The following is a 14,482-nucleotide window of genomic DNA, read 5'->3' as shown; positions in this document are numbered from 1 at the left end:
TTAACAAGGGTTTTGTGCTTATTGTATGTTACTGTTAATGGGTGGGCCATGTGTTTTACAGGTTGAAATATCAACAGCAGTCTTCTGTCCTGAAGAAGACTTTGTGTTTACTTCAGTCATCTAAAAAAGATTTAATGACATTGAGACAGGTGGTTTCTGATTTCTCTGGTGTCTGGGGAGGACTTAGCATACAGCTGTTGAAGAGAAGCAAAGAAACGGACACAGGTTGGTAGTAGTATTTGTATTGTGCGTGTGTGTGTGTGTGCGTGTGTGTGTGTCTGTGTGTTTACTCTCCCTATTGTATTAGACCTATGCTTCATCACTGATTAAATGTTGTTACAGGCTTTGTGGAAAACATGGTACATTTTCACAAAATAGTCTGTGATCATCTGGTCCTTACTTGTTTCAATTTATATTTATCTAAGTTTCCTTTCACAGTATCCTGGAAAATGCACAGTTTGTGTTTGCCGTGTTTTGTTTTCTTTGGTGATTTACTGTACTTTCCTCTCCAGCACCAGCTGCCCTCCATTGCTGCAGTATATTTTTCACTTACCATTGTTCAGTATATGTTGCATGAGCTGAACTGATATTGGAGGAATTAAAACGGGAAATTTTGTGAATTTACAAATCTCGTAACATTTTAAATTATTTTACTGAGCACATTTTTGTCAACATTTTCAGTGTGGCTGTATATATATCACAAAATGCCATATACAAATATAAACAAGGTGCATATCAAACAAATATCAAGATACATTTTAAATTGTGTTGAAATACTGTTTCACAATGTTTCCTAAACCTATTCCCTATCCTTAGGCACAGAACCTTAAAATAGTGTAGTGTGTATACAATACTTAAATAATAATAATAATGGTTACCTGTATATTTTAATTATGTTTTTCATTAATGTTATATGTGTATACCTAATTCCTCAAATCAAAGGTAAATAAAACAAAATACAAAAATCTAAGGTCCAGACCACTATCCAGATTATAATTTGTATACATATTTTTTTAATTATTCCTACCGATTAATAATAGTAATAATAATACTATTTTTTTATATATATATATATTTTTTTAATCGAACTGAATACTTCTACTACAGGGAAATCAATGTTATATATAAAAATCCATCAGGTTTGTCAAGCCCTGAGGTTGTACGAAGGGGATGTGGATATTAATGAGCCCACATGGACCCCTGTCGTGAGCCAAGCCCCTCAAGGCAAAAGCGATTCCCCAGTGATCAGAGACAGGGAATTGGGCATTGTGCTCCTTCACACGGCTCATACCTGAGAGAGCTCTCTTTAGATGTTGTTTTTTATGTGCATAATGTTATCCTCAATGCTCTGCTGAGAAACAAAATCACTGTACCTTAAATTGGTGGTGGTTTATTTATTAATTTACTTATTTATTTATGTATTTGTCTGTTACCTTTATCCAGATTTACTCCTATTCATCAGTAAAATGACAGTCATCTTATAAACTGACTGTTTAAACTTATAGGCATTGTAGACTACATAAATAAGTTGTCATAACCAGGGGATTATTCTTAATTTGGCTGTAAAAAATATTGCCTGTTAAAAAAATAAACAAAAATACCATTAATCCATATATGGTTTAATTATGTGTTTTCTGCTAGAAAATCAAACAAAAACAAAAACAGCCAGCCAGCCTCAGGGGTGTCCTTATTAACCCCAGGCTCACCTGGTAGGGTGTGGCTGTACATGGCAAAGGAAAGTCTGTGAACTTAACACTGCAGTGTTTTTCCTTTCGTCTGCTTGTCTCTGTGTGCTGGATTGTGGTATTTCGGTATGTGTCACCTGCAAGGTGAAGGAGGACACAGAAGAGAATTCCATTTAAATTGTGTAATATTCACTACTTTCACAAAAACTATGGCGAACACCACCAGTGTTTCATTTTTGAAAAAACAAAACAAAAATAAAATGAAACAAACAAAAACCACCCAAATCTGACGCTGCTACTTGTGTGTTAATGTCATAAAACTCCAACGGTGTCAACAACTGAGAACAACATGACACGTTACGCTTAAAGGCTATGTCAGTAGTTTATGCCAACCTTTAGATTAGCAATTATGAGCTACCTGTCTTTCAGCTTTTGTGGTTTCAGTAAAAAAAAAAAAAAATGAAATGCAGTGAATCACACTTGCAGGCTGGTTATGGAACAGCAACAGCTGGTTTCTTTACATTAATTATGCACACCAATTATCAAATATGCTGACAGACATGTTGAGACCTCACCAACAGGAGGGATCTGACACTCTGTCAAGCAAGCCAGGATAATGTGAAACTGGATACATCTTTTAATATGTTATTAAAACCAAGAGATGTGCAGAGTAAACTAAAGAGTAAACCTGGGGAAGGGTTATTTCCAATAGGTTCAGAGATATGTGGGATAAATCAGGGAGCTTATTGAACGTACTGGGGGATGTCTAGTGTTGTACCCTCCCAGGATTGGTTGGCAGTGACCTGCGCAAAAAGTCGGTGACATCCTCCAGACAAAGGAACATTCCATCTCAGGTGGGGGGTGAACAGTCGCACCGGTTTATAATTAGAATCGCAGGTTTTCCCTGTCAACGGCACGCAAAGGCTAAAATTGGAATAAGTATTTAATTTTTTTTTATAAAAACACACAAATTCATTGTCCGCTTCTGTGCTGCATTTTTATTATTTTATAGACAGTGTTGTTCGCACTAAACGCTTATCTTGGGAGAACATTGCCTTTCCTTGAAGTGTTAAAATATGAAGATAAGGCGTATTTGTGTTTGGCAGTTGCTTTAAGGTGTGTGCTTTACAGGCATAGTGCGGTAGCCACGGTATTAGAAACGTGTGGTGACCGTGTCTTGAACCTTGTGCAATTTTTTATTTTTTATGTGTTCTTAATGACAAGGTATTGTTAGCTATGTTGGGGGGAAAAAATGGTAACAATTCACATCTCTGTCATATATATTTATGTTCTTCCCAGAGGACAAACGTTTTTATTTAATCTGCATACAAATTGACTGATATGAAGCCCTTTCCTACATGTGTGGTTTTAACCTGATAAAAGACAACAGCTGTGTTCCTCACAAAGTCCTTCAGTGCAGAACAAAAGATGAGTGACAAAGCCGCTCAATCATCTCAATTCAGAGACATGCAATAATGTGATACAATTTCAGTTATATTACAGTACATGTATAATGCCACATTAGTTTACTTAAATTTTCACTGTCAAGCTGGTCAGCAGTAAACAGAATTGGCAGCAGCGGATGGGGTCTGTTCACCTTTTGAACCTGAGCTGTGCTGAGAATTGCAGTCCTGGCTGTCTTTGTCTTGTCCTTTTATCTACAATAAAAGTGTGTATCGGACTTAAGGGTTTTCAACAGAGGCATCTCCATCCATACACAAGGCAAGGACTACATACAACATTAATCATTTAATTATTAATTAATTCATGCATTTTATTATATATTCACCTTAATTTTAAGGCTTGACTGTATGCACATTGTGTACATTGCTAGTTAGTCTTCTATACTGTTAATGTAGACAATTTGGGGACCTTTATATTTAAAGTTGGGGTATGTCAAGAAGCACTGTGACTTTATTCCAGGGATTTCAACACTGGAGGAAACTGTGGTCAGGACGCAGGCAGAGACACTGCAGCTGCACGAGCAGAAGGCGAGTCTGGAGCAAGCTTTAGCCACAGCCCAGGTTGACTCTCAGCAGCTTGCAGCTCTGTCCCTGAGTGAACAACAGCTGCAGCGCCAGAACCGTCAAATGCAAAATGAAATGCTTGGTAGGTAACATTTTGTACACAGCACAACGTGTTGTTTTGTTAGCCCTTGGCTGACACAGGAAGCATGTGTAATTGGAGTGACTGGAGCCTGGGAGAGCCAGGGGTGTGGCAGTGGATTTGAAACCTATACGGTGCATCATCAGCTTGGCTTTAAAGGCACATTGGTTTGCAAACCATTGTTTTGCAGCATGTTTTTTCCAAAGTTCTCAAATATCAAGATAAAAGCAGGAAATAAAGATCAAAATGTTATTTGCCTAATGCTGCTTTCAGGAGAATAGAAAAAATATATATTGTTCACATTTATTTAGATTTTTTTAAATATCATTGTTGGTCTCTAGTTTGACATTGTTTTTTTGGTTAACAGCAGGTTATGGAGCATATGTAGCTCAATCAATTTATCAGTTTTATTATTCAGTTTAATAACAAGATAATGGATGTCATAGGAGGATTAGAATCTACATGTACAGCTCTCGGGCTTATTGCAATGTCGGGCCAGGGAGATGGAGACGTACCATTTTGAGAAGCTGCAATTCTTCAACCTTTTTTCTTTAATGTTAAACTCTATTAGAAATGTCCAGGAATAGCACAATGACAAAATTATAACTTGTGAGTCATATGAACAGTTATTATGCTAGTCATCTTGCCACTGCAACTCATGGTTTTCAAGAGGAACCCATAATGAATTGAGTAAAGTGGAGTAAATTTCAGGGAACTATTTTTTACCATCACATGTTTTATAAATGATATCTGAGAACAAATGTCTTTTATGGGCCTCCTTAGGACTCACGAGGAGTCATCTGTCTTTTTTTAAATTTTATTCCAAGTTGGTCTCATTAATCATTGTCAGACATGTCAGAGACACAGATGGGACAGTGAAGGCCCAGGCAAAAGCATGCACAGTAATGAGATAAAGAAATGCACTGTGGGAGCAAGAACAGTTAAGAATGGTGAGTCGTAATCTGCACGTCTCCTGTGCACCCTTTGATGATTTCTCGCATAATTCAAAGTTCAAGCCATTTCACCCAGTCCCGTGTCTGTCTCATTTTAATTCCTAATTATGTGTTAAAAAGTTCCCTGGTTATTTCTTCCTGTGAGCTGACCTCTGAACTCTTCTACATGATCTGCACTGGAGTTCCTATAATGATTTTCAGATATGTAAAAAAAAAAAAAAAAAAAAAAAAAGTGTTTTAAAAGCTTGGCTATATGGAAAGCTGTCCAATTAATTTGACAAGTTATGGCATGCTCATATTACATATATAGCACAACAAAGTGTGGAGAGATAAAGAAGCTCTGTTTTCCAAGAGAACTGCCTATAGCTTTATGTCTCAGCCAACTTTCTAAAAGGGTCATGGTGACCGGAAGGCAATTATCAGTGTATTGCTTCACAAAAACACTCGCAAGAATTCTGCTTCCCTTTAAAAGAAAAGTCAGGGTGACATACACACTGCAACCACAAGAGTTTTATTAAAACTACAGGCACTTTAAACCTCAAATGGAAAATGGAGAGACAAATGTAAGTGCATGGAAGGGACTTAAATAAGATGCTGAGTAAAAATTATGCCAATATTTCAACCTTTCAACTTCTTAAAAGTTTTTTTTTTTTTTTTTTTTTTTTGTAAAAGTAACCTAATGATGCAATCATGTTCTACAATTTTCTGTATCTTTAGTGAATCCAGCTGAGAAGTATAGAAACCTAAAAAGGGTTTCAGAAAGTGTGGACTAAAATCTTAACACCTCAAGCTGGTATAGGGAATGGTTTGTTACATTGCAAACAAACCTTTTCAGTGAAAGGCAAGACTTATGAGAATAGGACACCTTCATTATTATTAGGAAAGTAATTTTGTTCTGACCTGTATGGAATAACATCCAAATTGATGTGTTTAGCTAATGTACATGTAGAGGTCAAATCGGACTTTCCACTGCACGGGCTATGTTATTCAGATGCTTATCTATCAAAGCCCCACAGGTTTAGATTTGTAGCTTTTAAAAATAGTTTGGTTTAAATATCGTGCTTGTTATTGCCTTTTGCCTTACTGAAAACATCAGACAACTAATTTGTTTGATAAGCTCATCTATTAGAAAGCAGTTGCAGCGCTGGATCCAAGATGGTCTTGGCACGCTTCCATCAGTTCTCTCTCACAGCTGCTTGATACTTTCGGCCACTTGGTTGAAAAGCAAATTATTCCTGGAGGGTCAGGGCGTCTTGCTCCACTGCCGTTCCAGTGGACGCTAGTTGTCAGGGGACTGCTTTGACAATAATATTTTCATGGAATGTTTCTCCTGGTACAATGGAGAAACTGGCAGCAGCTCTATCGCCTTGTCAAAGGCTCTGTGGTCTCCTTGAGTCACTGAGGGAAATGCTATGCTTCCTCCTTTTAATTGTATTTACAGATCGCGTCACATTTTTGAAAGTAAAGTGTGCCACTGTTCTGTGCACTGCTATTAAAATAATTTACTTCCTTCCACACCCCCATTCCACCCCCACAAACAATACAACGTGCCCCGTGATTCTTGTCCCCATCCAATTTTCCTTCCATTCTCTGACTCCAGTGCCAAAACTGACTGACCGTTATATGAAGTCATGTATGATTTCATATTAACTCTTACTTGACACTGACATTTAAAATGACTTGAGTATATTTTCAAAGCTTGAAAGCATCTCTTTATTATTTATTTATTATTTGTATTTAATATTTACAGAACAAACAAGCAAACAAAAAGTGTCATTGCCATTTATTTATTATAAGTTTACTTTTAATTTATTTTAAAGTGTGTTCGATAGTTTTTGTATTTTTAAGATGTTTCAGTCATGAATGTTAGCTCCTGAATGAGATCTGCAGGGTTCTGTGTAGTTTCAGCAGAGTGCATCCAGTTACCTGACTCCACCATTTCTGTCTGTACTGTGTTGCACTTTCTCTCATGTAACTCTGGTAGCAGAGGATAAATTAACGGTGGCACACAGCTTAGCCCTTCTGTATTATTCACAATAATTGAACTGTGGAGGTTTTTCTTTCTTTTTTGTTGCAAGGGGGGTTCTAAGGAAGGCTTAGGTTTCGAGGTTTTGTACCTCCAGTGGTAATGCAAGAGACCGTTTAATTTGATATCTTACTTGCGGCATTGGGTATCAACAGTTTTGCAAAGAAGGAAAGAAAAGCAGTGCAGTGTTTCATTACAGAGGGCTAGGCAAACACTATCTTCTGTATTTAGGCCTAAAAGTGTACTGTAAAAGGCCGAGCTGACCCTTTTTAATATTTATTTTGTATTCGTTTTTTCCATGTATTTTGGTTTGATGGTACAGATGGTAGCACATTTAAGAGTCTTACAATAACTAGAGGGTTGGTAAGAACGCAAATGTTGCATAAATGACATACATTTTACTGACATCTGTTGGTCTGTTACACTGACACTGAAGAATGCCCAGGGCATCTTATCATCAGGGGTGTCCCTTCAGCAAGTGCTTATTAACAGCTTTCAAACATTATGACCAGTGAAGTTTCAAAGTGTCAAGTTAACTTTACATTTTATTCGCTCTGAGCTATTCAACAATTTGCCTTCAGTGTCTTATGAACTTGTACTTCTCTGAGCCGCATTGTAAAGAAAGAGGACCTCATATTTTTACAACAGATTTATTACACACGCACACACACACAGAGGCCTCATTAGTGAAACCACAGGAGACATTTTTTCATTTCTGCATGCTTTCTGAAAATGTCAGTATTTCAGCAGATGAAGTCATATACATTTCACTTTTTTTTTTTTTTACAGACTTAAACAATCAGAATAAGACTCTACAGCTGGATCTCCGGGAGCTCATTTCTGAAAGGGAGCACTTGAAGCAGCTGCTCCAGTAAGTGTCTGCTGTTCTACATGAAGCAGCCAGGTTGCTGCAACTCTCCCGCTTGCTTAAATTAAAATAAAAGTGAGCAGCACCTTTCAAGAATGATGGAAAGAATAAAAGAAACGACCATCTAGCACTAGAAAAGAGTCAAACACCATCTCCTCAAGTCTGCCCTTTCATTGAGTCCCAGGGTTGTTCTAAACATGTGTATTTAGCTAACATATTGGTTGGGAATGGGTTCAATGCACATTTCACATCTGGGATCTCATTAACATTAAATCTTAAATAGGTTTCAAATTCCATCTCTTGTAACTGAGTGAATTCCTATTAATAACACCTTAACTCTTCAATAGGTTTCAGTTTCCTAATTTTTTCACTCCCTTCCCATAAATAACACTAACTCATAAATAGGTTTCTGTTTCCATCTCTCTTAACTGGATAATGTGTATGTATTTCTTATCTGGATACTGAAGGACATTTTAACAACAACCTCCCCCAACCCCCTGCCTCCTAAAATCCCACCCCCAAAACAAAAAGGGATGCCTTTCATTTTACAGACCATTCCAAGTTTGTATATACTGTTCAGCTTTTCTTTTTTTTTGTGGTCATGCTTTACCACCATATTTGAATTCCTTTTTAATATATGTTTTTAAAACAAGATTTGTAAAATTGAATACAAAGAGCCACCACCTTGGGTTGGGTTCCTGACCAGTTCTCACTCCAGGGTTTGTGTACAATATTTTGGGATGTGTTTCAACACTGAAATTCTGCAGCACTGTTGCAGATCTTTCAGGTGTCTGATAGAGCCTGGAATTTAAAAATGAGAAAAAAAAACAAAAAAAAAACATGCATATGGGATGGAAATAAAAATAAAACGCATAGTAATTCCATTGAACAGAGCTTGTGTTATTTATTGGTGTCTTTGGAAAAGATGATCTTGGGAGACACTAGTACTGTATGTCTCCACATTAAACAGGAATTTGATAGATCTAGTCTTGCTCCAGGGATCAGATGTTTTATGAAGAGCAGAATTTAAAAACTAGGACATGGCTAATATAGACCTGTACAAAGGAACCAATTCGGAACAATAAACCATTTGATGTAGAGTTCCACACTGGGTGGTGTGTTCACTTCGGGACATCTCCAGTAAATGTATCATTAATATCGAATTGCCTTTTGCATAACATTGGTGTCATGGTTTCCTTCTGACATAGCACTGTCTTTGCCAGTTTTCCGTGTAAACAAGCAAGACTTCACAGGGATATCTTGAAACAGCGACAAAAAAACAACAGCATTTTAATAGTCTGGATTCTTTGGGTCCCCTGAGTTCCAAAAACTATTTTTAATTATTCAACTAAATTATCTTTTGAGTCAAACACCTATACACTCCTATAGCTAATAGCTGTCAAAGACTGATCCTTATCCAGCAGTACATATAACCAGAATATGAGCTGACAGTCAAGAATTGGAATTTCTACTCTACATGCAAAAGACAAATTCAGAATTGAGTTTTCTGTGATACCCTTTGTTCTATATTCTGCTCCTCAGAATGATTTAATCAGTGTTTGGAAGAGAATAAGAAGCATTTATGCACAGGAAAAGAAAGTGGTCAAATTTGACGGGCTATTTGGGCTTCATCTGAAGCTGGCTGACTCAAGCGCATCTAATCGAAACCCCTATATTATTTAATTAATGTGAAAACCAGAGCTTTGATATTTACTAAATCTTGTATCTAGATGTCAGTGTTTGTGTGTGCCAGTGTTACTATGACTACCAGGAGACCTCTAACCTGATCGAGACATTGTTCTACACCTGCTATGTTGTGGGGTGTCCTTGTAGCTATGGAGACACAGACACTCGTTTGAGATTAAAGCCGTTCAGACACTTTCTTTGAAAATTAAAGGTTTTAAACATCTGAACAAAGCATGTAAATCATTAAAAGTATGTCAAACATGAAAGCCTGTATTCCTTCACAATGTGATTGAAGTCAGACTACCAGTAAACCTGCAAATGCTGCTGAAACATTGATGAAATAATGTACCTAATTCAAAATAAAGAAATAATAACAAAATAACAAAACAAACACAGCTGACCGTAATGGAACGCCCTCTTAGACAGAATGTGCTGTTCTGCCAGAAAAAATAACCTCCCAAAGGACATTAATACAAAAACCCAGCTAAATTAAGGCACTGACTGTAAAAAAAGAAAATCTATAATATAATGTGTAATTACATGGACAGTTAGATTTTTAGCAACAATTAAAAAAATAAAAATAAATCGTGAACACATCACCTAGAATATAAGTGGTTCTGTATCATTATTGTATTTTAGCTTGTATATTGGTTTTATACCCAATATATGACATGGGCTCATTAATGATTACAATGAGGCTTGAAAACTATTGATTTAGTTTTATCTTTCATTTCCGCACTGTTTTCTGCTTTCTTGTAATGATAACAAGCCGTGGCCAGAGTCACCGAGAAACCAATCGGGGACGTCTGCAGTCGAGAGAAGCGTTACGTGAGAGTGTCAGTTTACAGAAATCTACTCCAACACGCTATTACCTCATTTGTTGACTGGGTTATGTTCTTCAGAAGAGATAATGTTCTGCTAATGTTGTCTTTTGTGGCCAAAATATGCTCTGTACATACTGCGAGAGGACGTGCGTGCTTCGGATTCCTACACCATTTGTTCCCCATTACTGAGTCTCAAAGAATATCCCCTGTAATTATCAGAAAGAGAGGAGCAAACAGCCACCCTGACACTTTTGGTCTGCAATTAAACCAAACAGACAATTTGTGTGTCACACTATGTGGATTTGGAAAGTTCATTATAAAACAAGGCTCTAAAATAGAATATGTAAGATCAGCAAATGCACAGTACATTTCAACATCTGGCCGTGCAGACTGTGAGCTTGCCAGTATAAAAGAGAGATCAAAACTGCAACAACTTTCTTTTTTGGTGCTTTTTTTTTTTTTTTTTTTTTCTTCTTCTGCCTAACAGCTTGTTCTCATAAACTTTCCAAATTATGAGTTTCCTTGAAATGTGTTTTGAATGCGTACGTTAATTAATAACATGTAGATGACTAGGCTCTGCGGGGAAGGGCTGGGGTGGAGGAAAACGCACGCCGGTGAATGCAGATAGCCGCCTGGAATGCCTGCCAAACCCTGAAACTGAAGCTGGTCTTTAGACGCATGGTTGTGCCCGGGGTGGACACTCTGGTGCTTTAAGGGCATTTCAAACTATTATGTTGTTTCTGAAAAGCTATGATCCTTCATAACTCTACCTGGCTTCACGGCTGCCTATATGGTTTATGGGTTGTCTCCTCAGAGGCCTCCAGTATATAGTCACATCCCAGTGTATACCTCGTGTGGCCTGGACATCACACCTGAGCTGATAGATTTTTTATTTATTTATTTATTTTTTCTTATCGATTCATGGCTTCTAGGTATAAACCTGAGGATATTTACAATTGTACTCTCATTTTTATTGCAGTTTACATAATGTTTTATATAACTTTTCTTTACGTAACTGAATGCCGTCATTTGTCTTTCATTTTCTAATTTGATTTCCAGCTTGTATGCCTATATGTAGAATAGTAAACTGCAAGTCTGTTTGGACCAAACTAAACGTACATTTTTAAATGCAAAATGTATTTATATACCGTTCAGCTTAGAAAAAAGTTAGCTATATCCCTGTATCTCTAATTTATCCAAAACACCAAAGTTGTAAAATCAAAATCCATATCAGAAATGGCAAATGTGTTGTTTGTATGCAACATGATTTACTGCCGCCTATGTCAGTGGTACAGAGTTGAGATGAGACTATATTTCAAATTTTGATCACCACAAATAGTTCCCTGTTTCATGCTTTATTATCAAATTAGCAAATAATCTGATAACCTCAACCTGCCTTCCAGAGATGTGCTAAATCCCATGTCTCTATAACAAAGCCCATATGTGTATGTTCTTTCCTCTCTTTTATTTATTTATTATTATTTATTATAGTAAACTTGTACTGCACGTTGTGCCGGTGTAATGCAGCTCTGGCACACACTATGCTAGAGTAGTAGTCCAGAAGCTCTCAGAGGAGACACAGCTGACAGTATCAATTGTAATTCACCCCCAACACTTAACCTGACCTTAGTGTGAAAGAGAGAGCCTGAGAGGCAAAAGGTTTAAAATATTCTCTCTCTCAGCAGTGAAGCACTTAACATGATGAGGCCCCAGGAATCCTTATGAGGAATTTTTGGCTGTCAGGCTGAGAACCAGACGCAGCCCAGACATGCAATGTTTTTCCTGGATCTTGATTTTGTATGGCAGGAAGGTCACTTGGAAAAATTATCACGGTGCTTTCGCCACCAACTGTTCAGATGATGGCACATAGAAAGAAAATTTGATCATGGGGGAGCCTGCCTCCATTTCAGCCTCACACCACAGAAGTCATTGTGGGAATGAAGCTGGTTTGCAGGATTGTTAGAATACATTTGCGTTAACTCCCATGGCATTGCAAGGGCTTATTTTACATATATGTTTCTATTTTTTATTATTATTGTTATTATTATAAGTAGTCATGGTAGTATCATTATTATCACTGCAATGCCAAGCCAAATTGTTAAAAATGGCATCCTTCATGGTTTATCAGCAGATTATGATGGTCCCTGTGGTTATAGTGTCATCAATAGGAAGAGTAACATATTCCAGCTGTCTCTTAGTGGCTCCTTACTACTTACCATCCCTACCACTGAATTATCCAAGTTTACTGCTAATTTTAAAACCCTCCATCTGTGTTTATAATTATAAGCTTTTGGAACTGGTTAATGAATGACGCTGGCTTCTGGGAGACCACCCATTTTCTCACATCATGGCACAATTTAAAAATCAAAATCCCATCTAGGGTGGTGTCCTTGGTGGTGTTCAAGAAACGTTTATTCTGGGTATTTGATTTAATACTGAAGACTTTAGATGGTTTACTGTGAATATTATGTGAGGTATTTTTAGGGCCATGGAAAAACTCAAAATAACAGACATTGGGTGTAGAGATATTTAACAATTGTTTTTTCTCCAGCAAGACCTCAAAATATTCAGTTGAATGACATCACAGTAGAGTGTAAAGTGTGCTGACCTTTGACTCACCCCAACACCATATAGACAACAAGGTCACAAACTCCCAGACACAGACTGAAGATCACACCATCGGAATGGGTTGCCTAGGACACTGCAGACCAATTCAGTGTAATCTACAAGAGCTGGGAGAGTAACAGGCATGCCCAGTTGTTTTGAAAGTGATACTTTGTGTTGTTTTCCTTAAAAAAACAGGAAGGGCTGTTGTTCGATTCAAGTGAATGTTAGTGTAATCTCCTCCTTTTTAGATTAAGACCGCACTCTTCTCCAGAGCTATAACCACATTTTTCTGATCTCCTAGGGCTAAATCCAAGGAAATAGAGGATCATCATCACAGACAGATTCAGTTTGAAAAGGACCAAAAAAATATTCAAACTAGGTAAAATCTATTAATCAATCAATACAATATCATACACTTCACTTGTTGTTTTTTGTTCATTGTCAGACCAATACTTATGTTTAAGAACAATGCAATCTGATTCACTATGTGTATTCCTATGTTTACAGAATACTTGATGATTGGGTCAGAAGCATTATTATGTTTATATTTACTTCTGGGTCGATAGCTTTTATTTGTTAGCCATGGCAAGAAAAATGTTTTCCAGGTATCTTTAATGTGGTTATGTACTTTACTTTTGAGCAGAAGTGGAATTATCTTTCAAGAATGAAATACAAAAACAAAGTTATAACATGACAAATATCCTTCCCATAAAGACAAAAATAATAATTTAAAAATTATAAAAGGCCATTTGGTATAGACTTAAATCATTGTAAAAGCCTCCTGGAATTTAAAAAACAATCTACCTCTTAGAGACATCTCTTGGAACTTGGCAGTACAGAAAAGGAACTTATGCTGTTGAGAAAGTAGACAGAAAGGTGATAAATTTCACATTACCTCCGTTCTTCGAAATACATGTAATAAATTGTTTTCACCTGTGCACCACATTTTTGTGAAGCTAGCTTCTGAGTGCAGACTATATAGGTCACAATGTTCAGGGTTTTCTATAGAGTTGTGTACTGTCAATATCATTATTTCATGAAAGCCTGGTTTAATAATATAACATATATATACGTGTATGTGTGTGTGTATATTTATATTTATTTACACATTCTACCAAACTTTTCTCTTATCAATTTTATCTTGTAGACTGTGCAAAGAGCTGAGGGATAAAGAAGAAATGTGGCTGGCAGGTCAAAAGCAATGCAAATGTTTACAGGAGGAGCTCACTGAATGGGGAAGAAAGGAAGAAGAAATAATAAGACGAAACTCACGAACAGAAAATGAAATGGCAACTTTGAGAACAGCCCTGAAGCAAGCTGGAGAGGAAATCGCAATGCTGAAGAAGGAAAGGTTATCACCTGTTACATTTTATTAATATAACAATGAAAGAGACAGGCTTATACCATACACAGCTTGACAGAGAATTCAGTTCTATAAGATATTCATATATAGCAGATTCAGATGCATGTCATATGCTTTTTCCCTGCAAATTACTGGTACCTTTTTTCACTCCTGTCGAAGCCACTATAAATACCTCAAATATCTATAAAAAGAATACAAATCTAGTTCCACTCTGATTTACCCAACAATTTCCAGTTAAAACTACTCTTTACTTGAGACAATTTATTCTAAGATTTCATTAATCTAAATTGTTTTCATGTATATAGGGATTTATAGTAACATTTTTTGAAATGGTTTCATTATCCATCTCTAGATATATGGTCAG

The 14,482-nt window shown here is 36.8% G+C and overlaps 1 protein-coding gene across 4 annotated transcripts in view; it reads left to right on the top strand.

The window, feature by feature from the left end:
• lekr1 (Leucine-, glutamate- and lysine-rich protein 1) overlaps positions 1 to 14,482 on the top strand; it is a 45,260-nt gene that overhangs the window by 18,126 nt on the left and 12,652 nt on the right. For all 4 annotated transcript variants that reach the window (XM_066709427.1, XM_066709428.1, XM_066709426.1 and 1 more), the window contains 5 exons: positions 62 to 225; positions 3,609 to 3,794; positions 7,560 to 7,641; positions 13,057 to 13,134; positions 13,903 to 14,106. In XM_066709427.1, coding sequence (XP_066565524.1) covers positions 62 to 225; positions 3,609 to 3,794; positions 7,560 to 7,641; positions 13,057 to 13,134; positions 13,903 to 14,106 — 714 coding nt within the window. The remainder of the gene's footprint in view (positions 1 to 61; positions 226 to 3,608; positions 3,795 to 7,559; positions 7,642 to 13,056; positions 13,135 to 13,902; positions 14,107 to 14,482) is intronic.

Source organism: Amia ocellicauda, chromosome 7 (genome assembly GCF_036373705.1).
Source record: "Amia ocellicauda isolate fAmiCal2 chromosome 7, fAmiCal2.hap1, whole genome shotgun sequence".
Taxonomy (NCBI): domain Eukaryota; kingdom Metazoa; phylum Chordata; class Actinopteri; order Amiiformes; family Amiidae; genus Amia; species Amia ocellicauda.
Note: the sequence above shows the minus strand (reverse complement) of the source record. Positions and strands in the feature narration are given on the sequence as shown.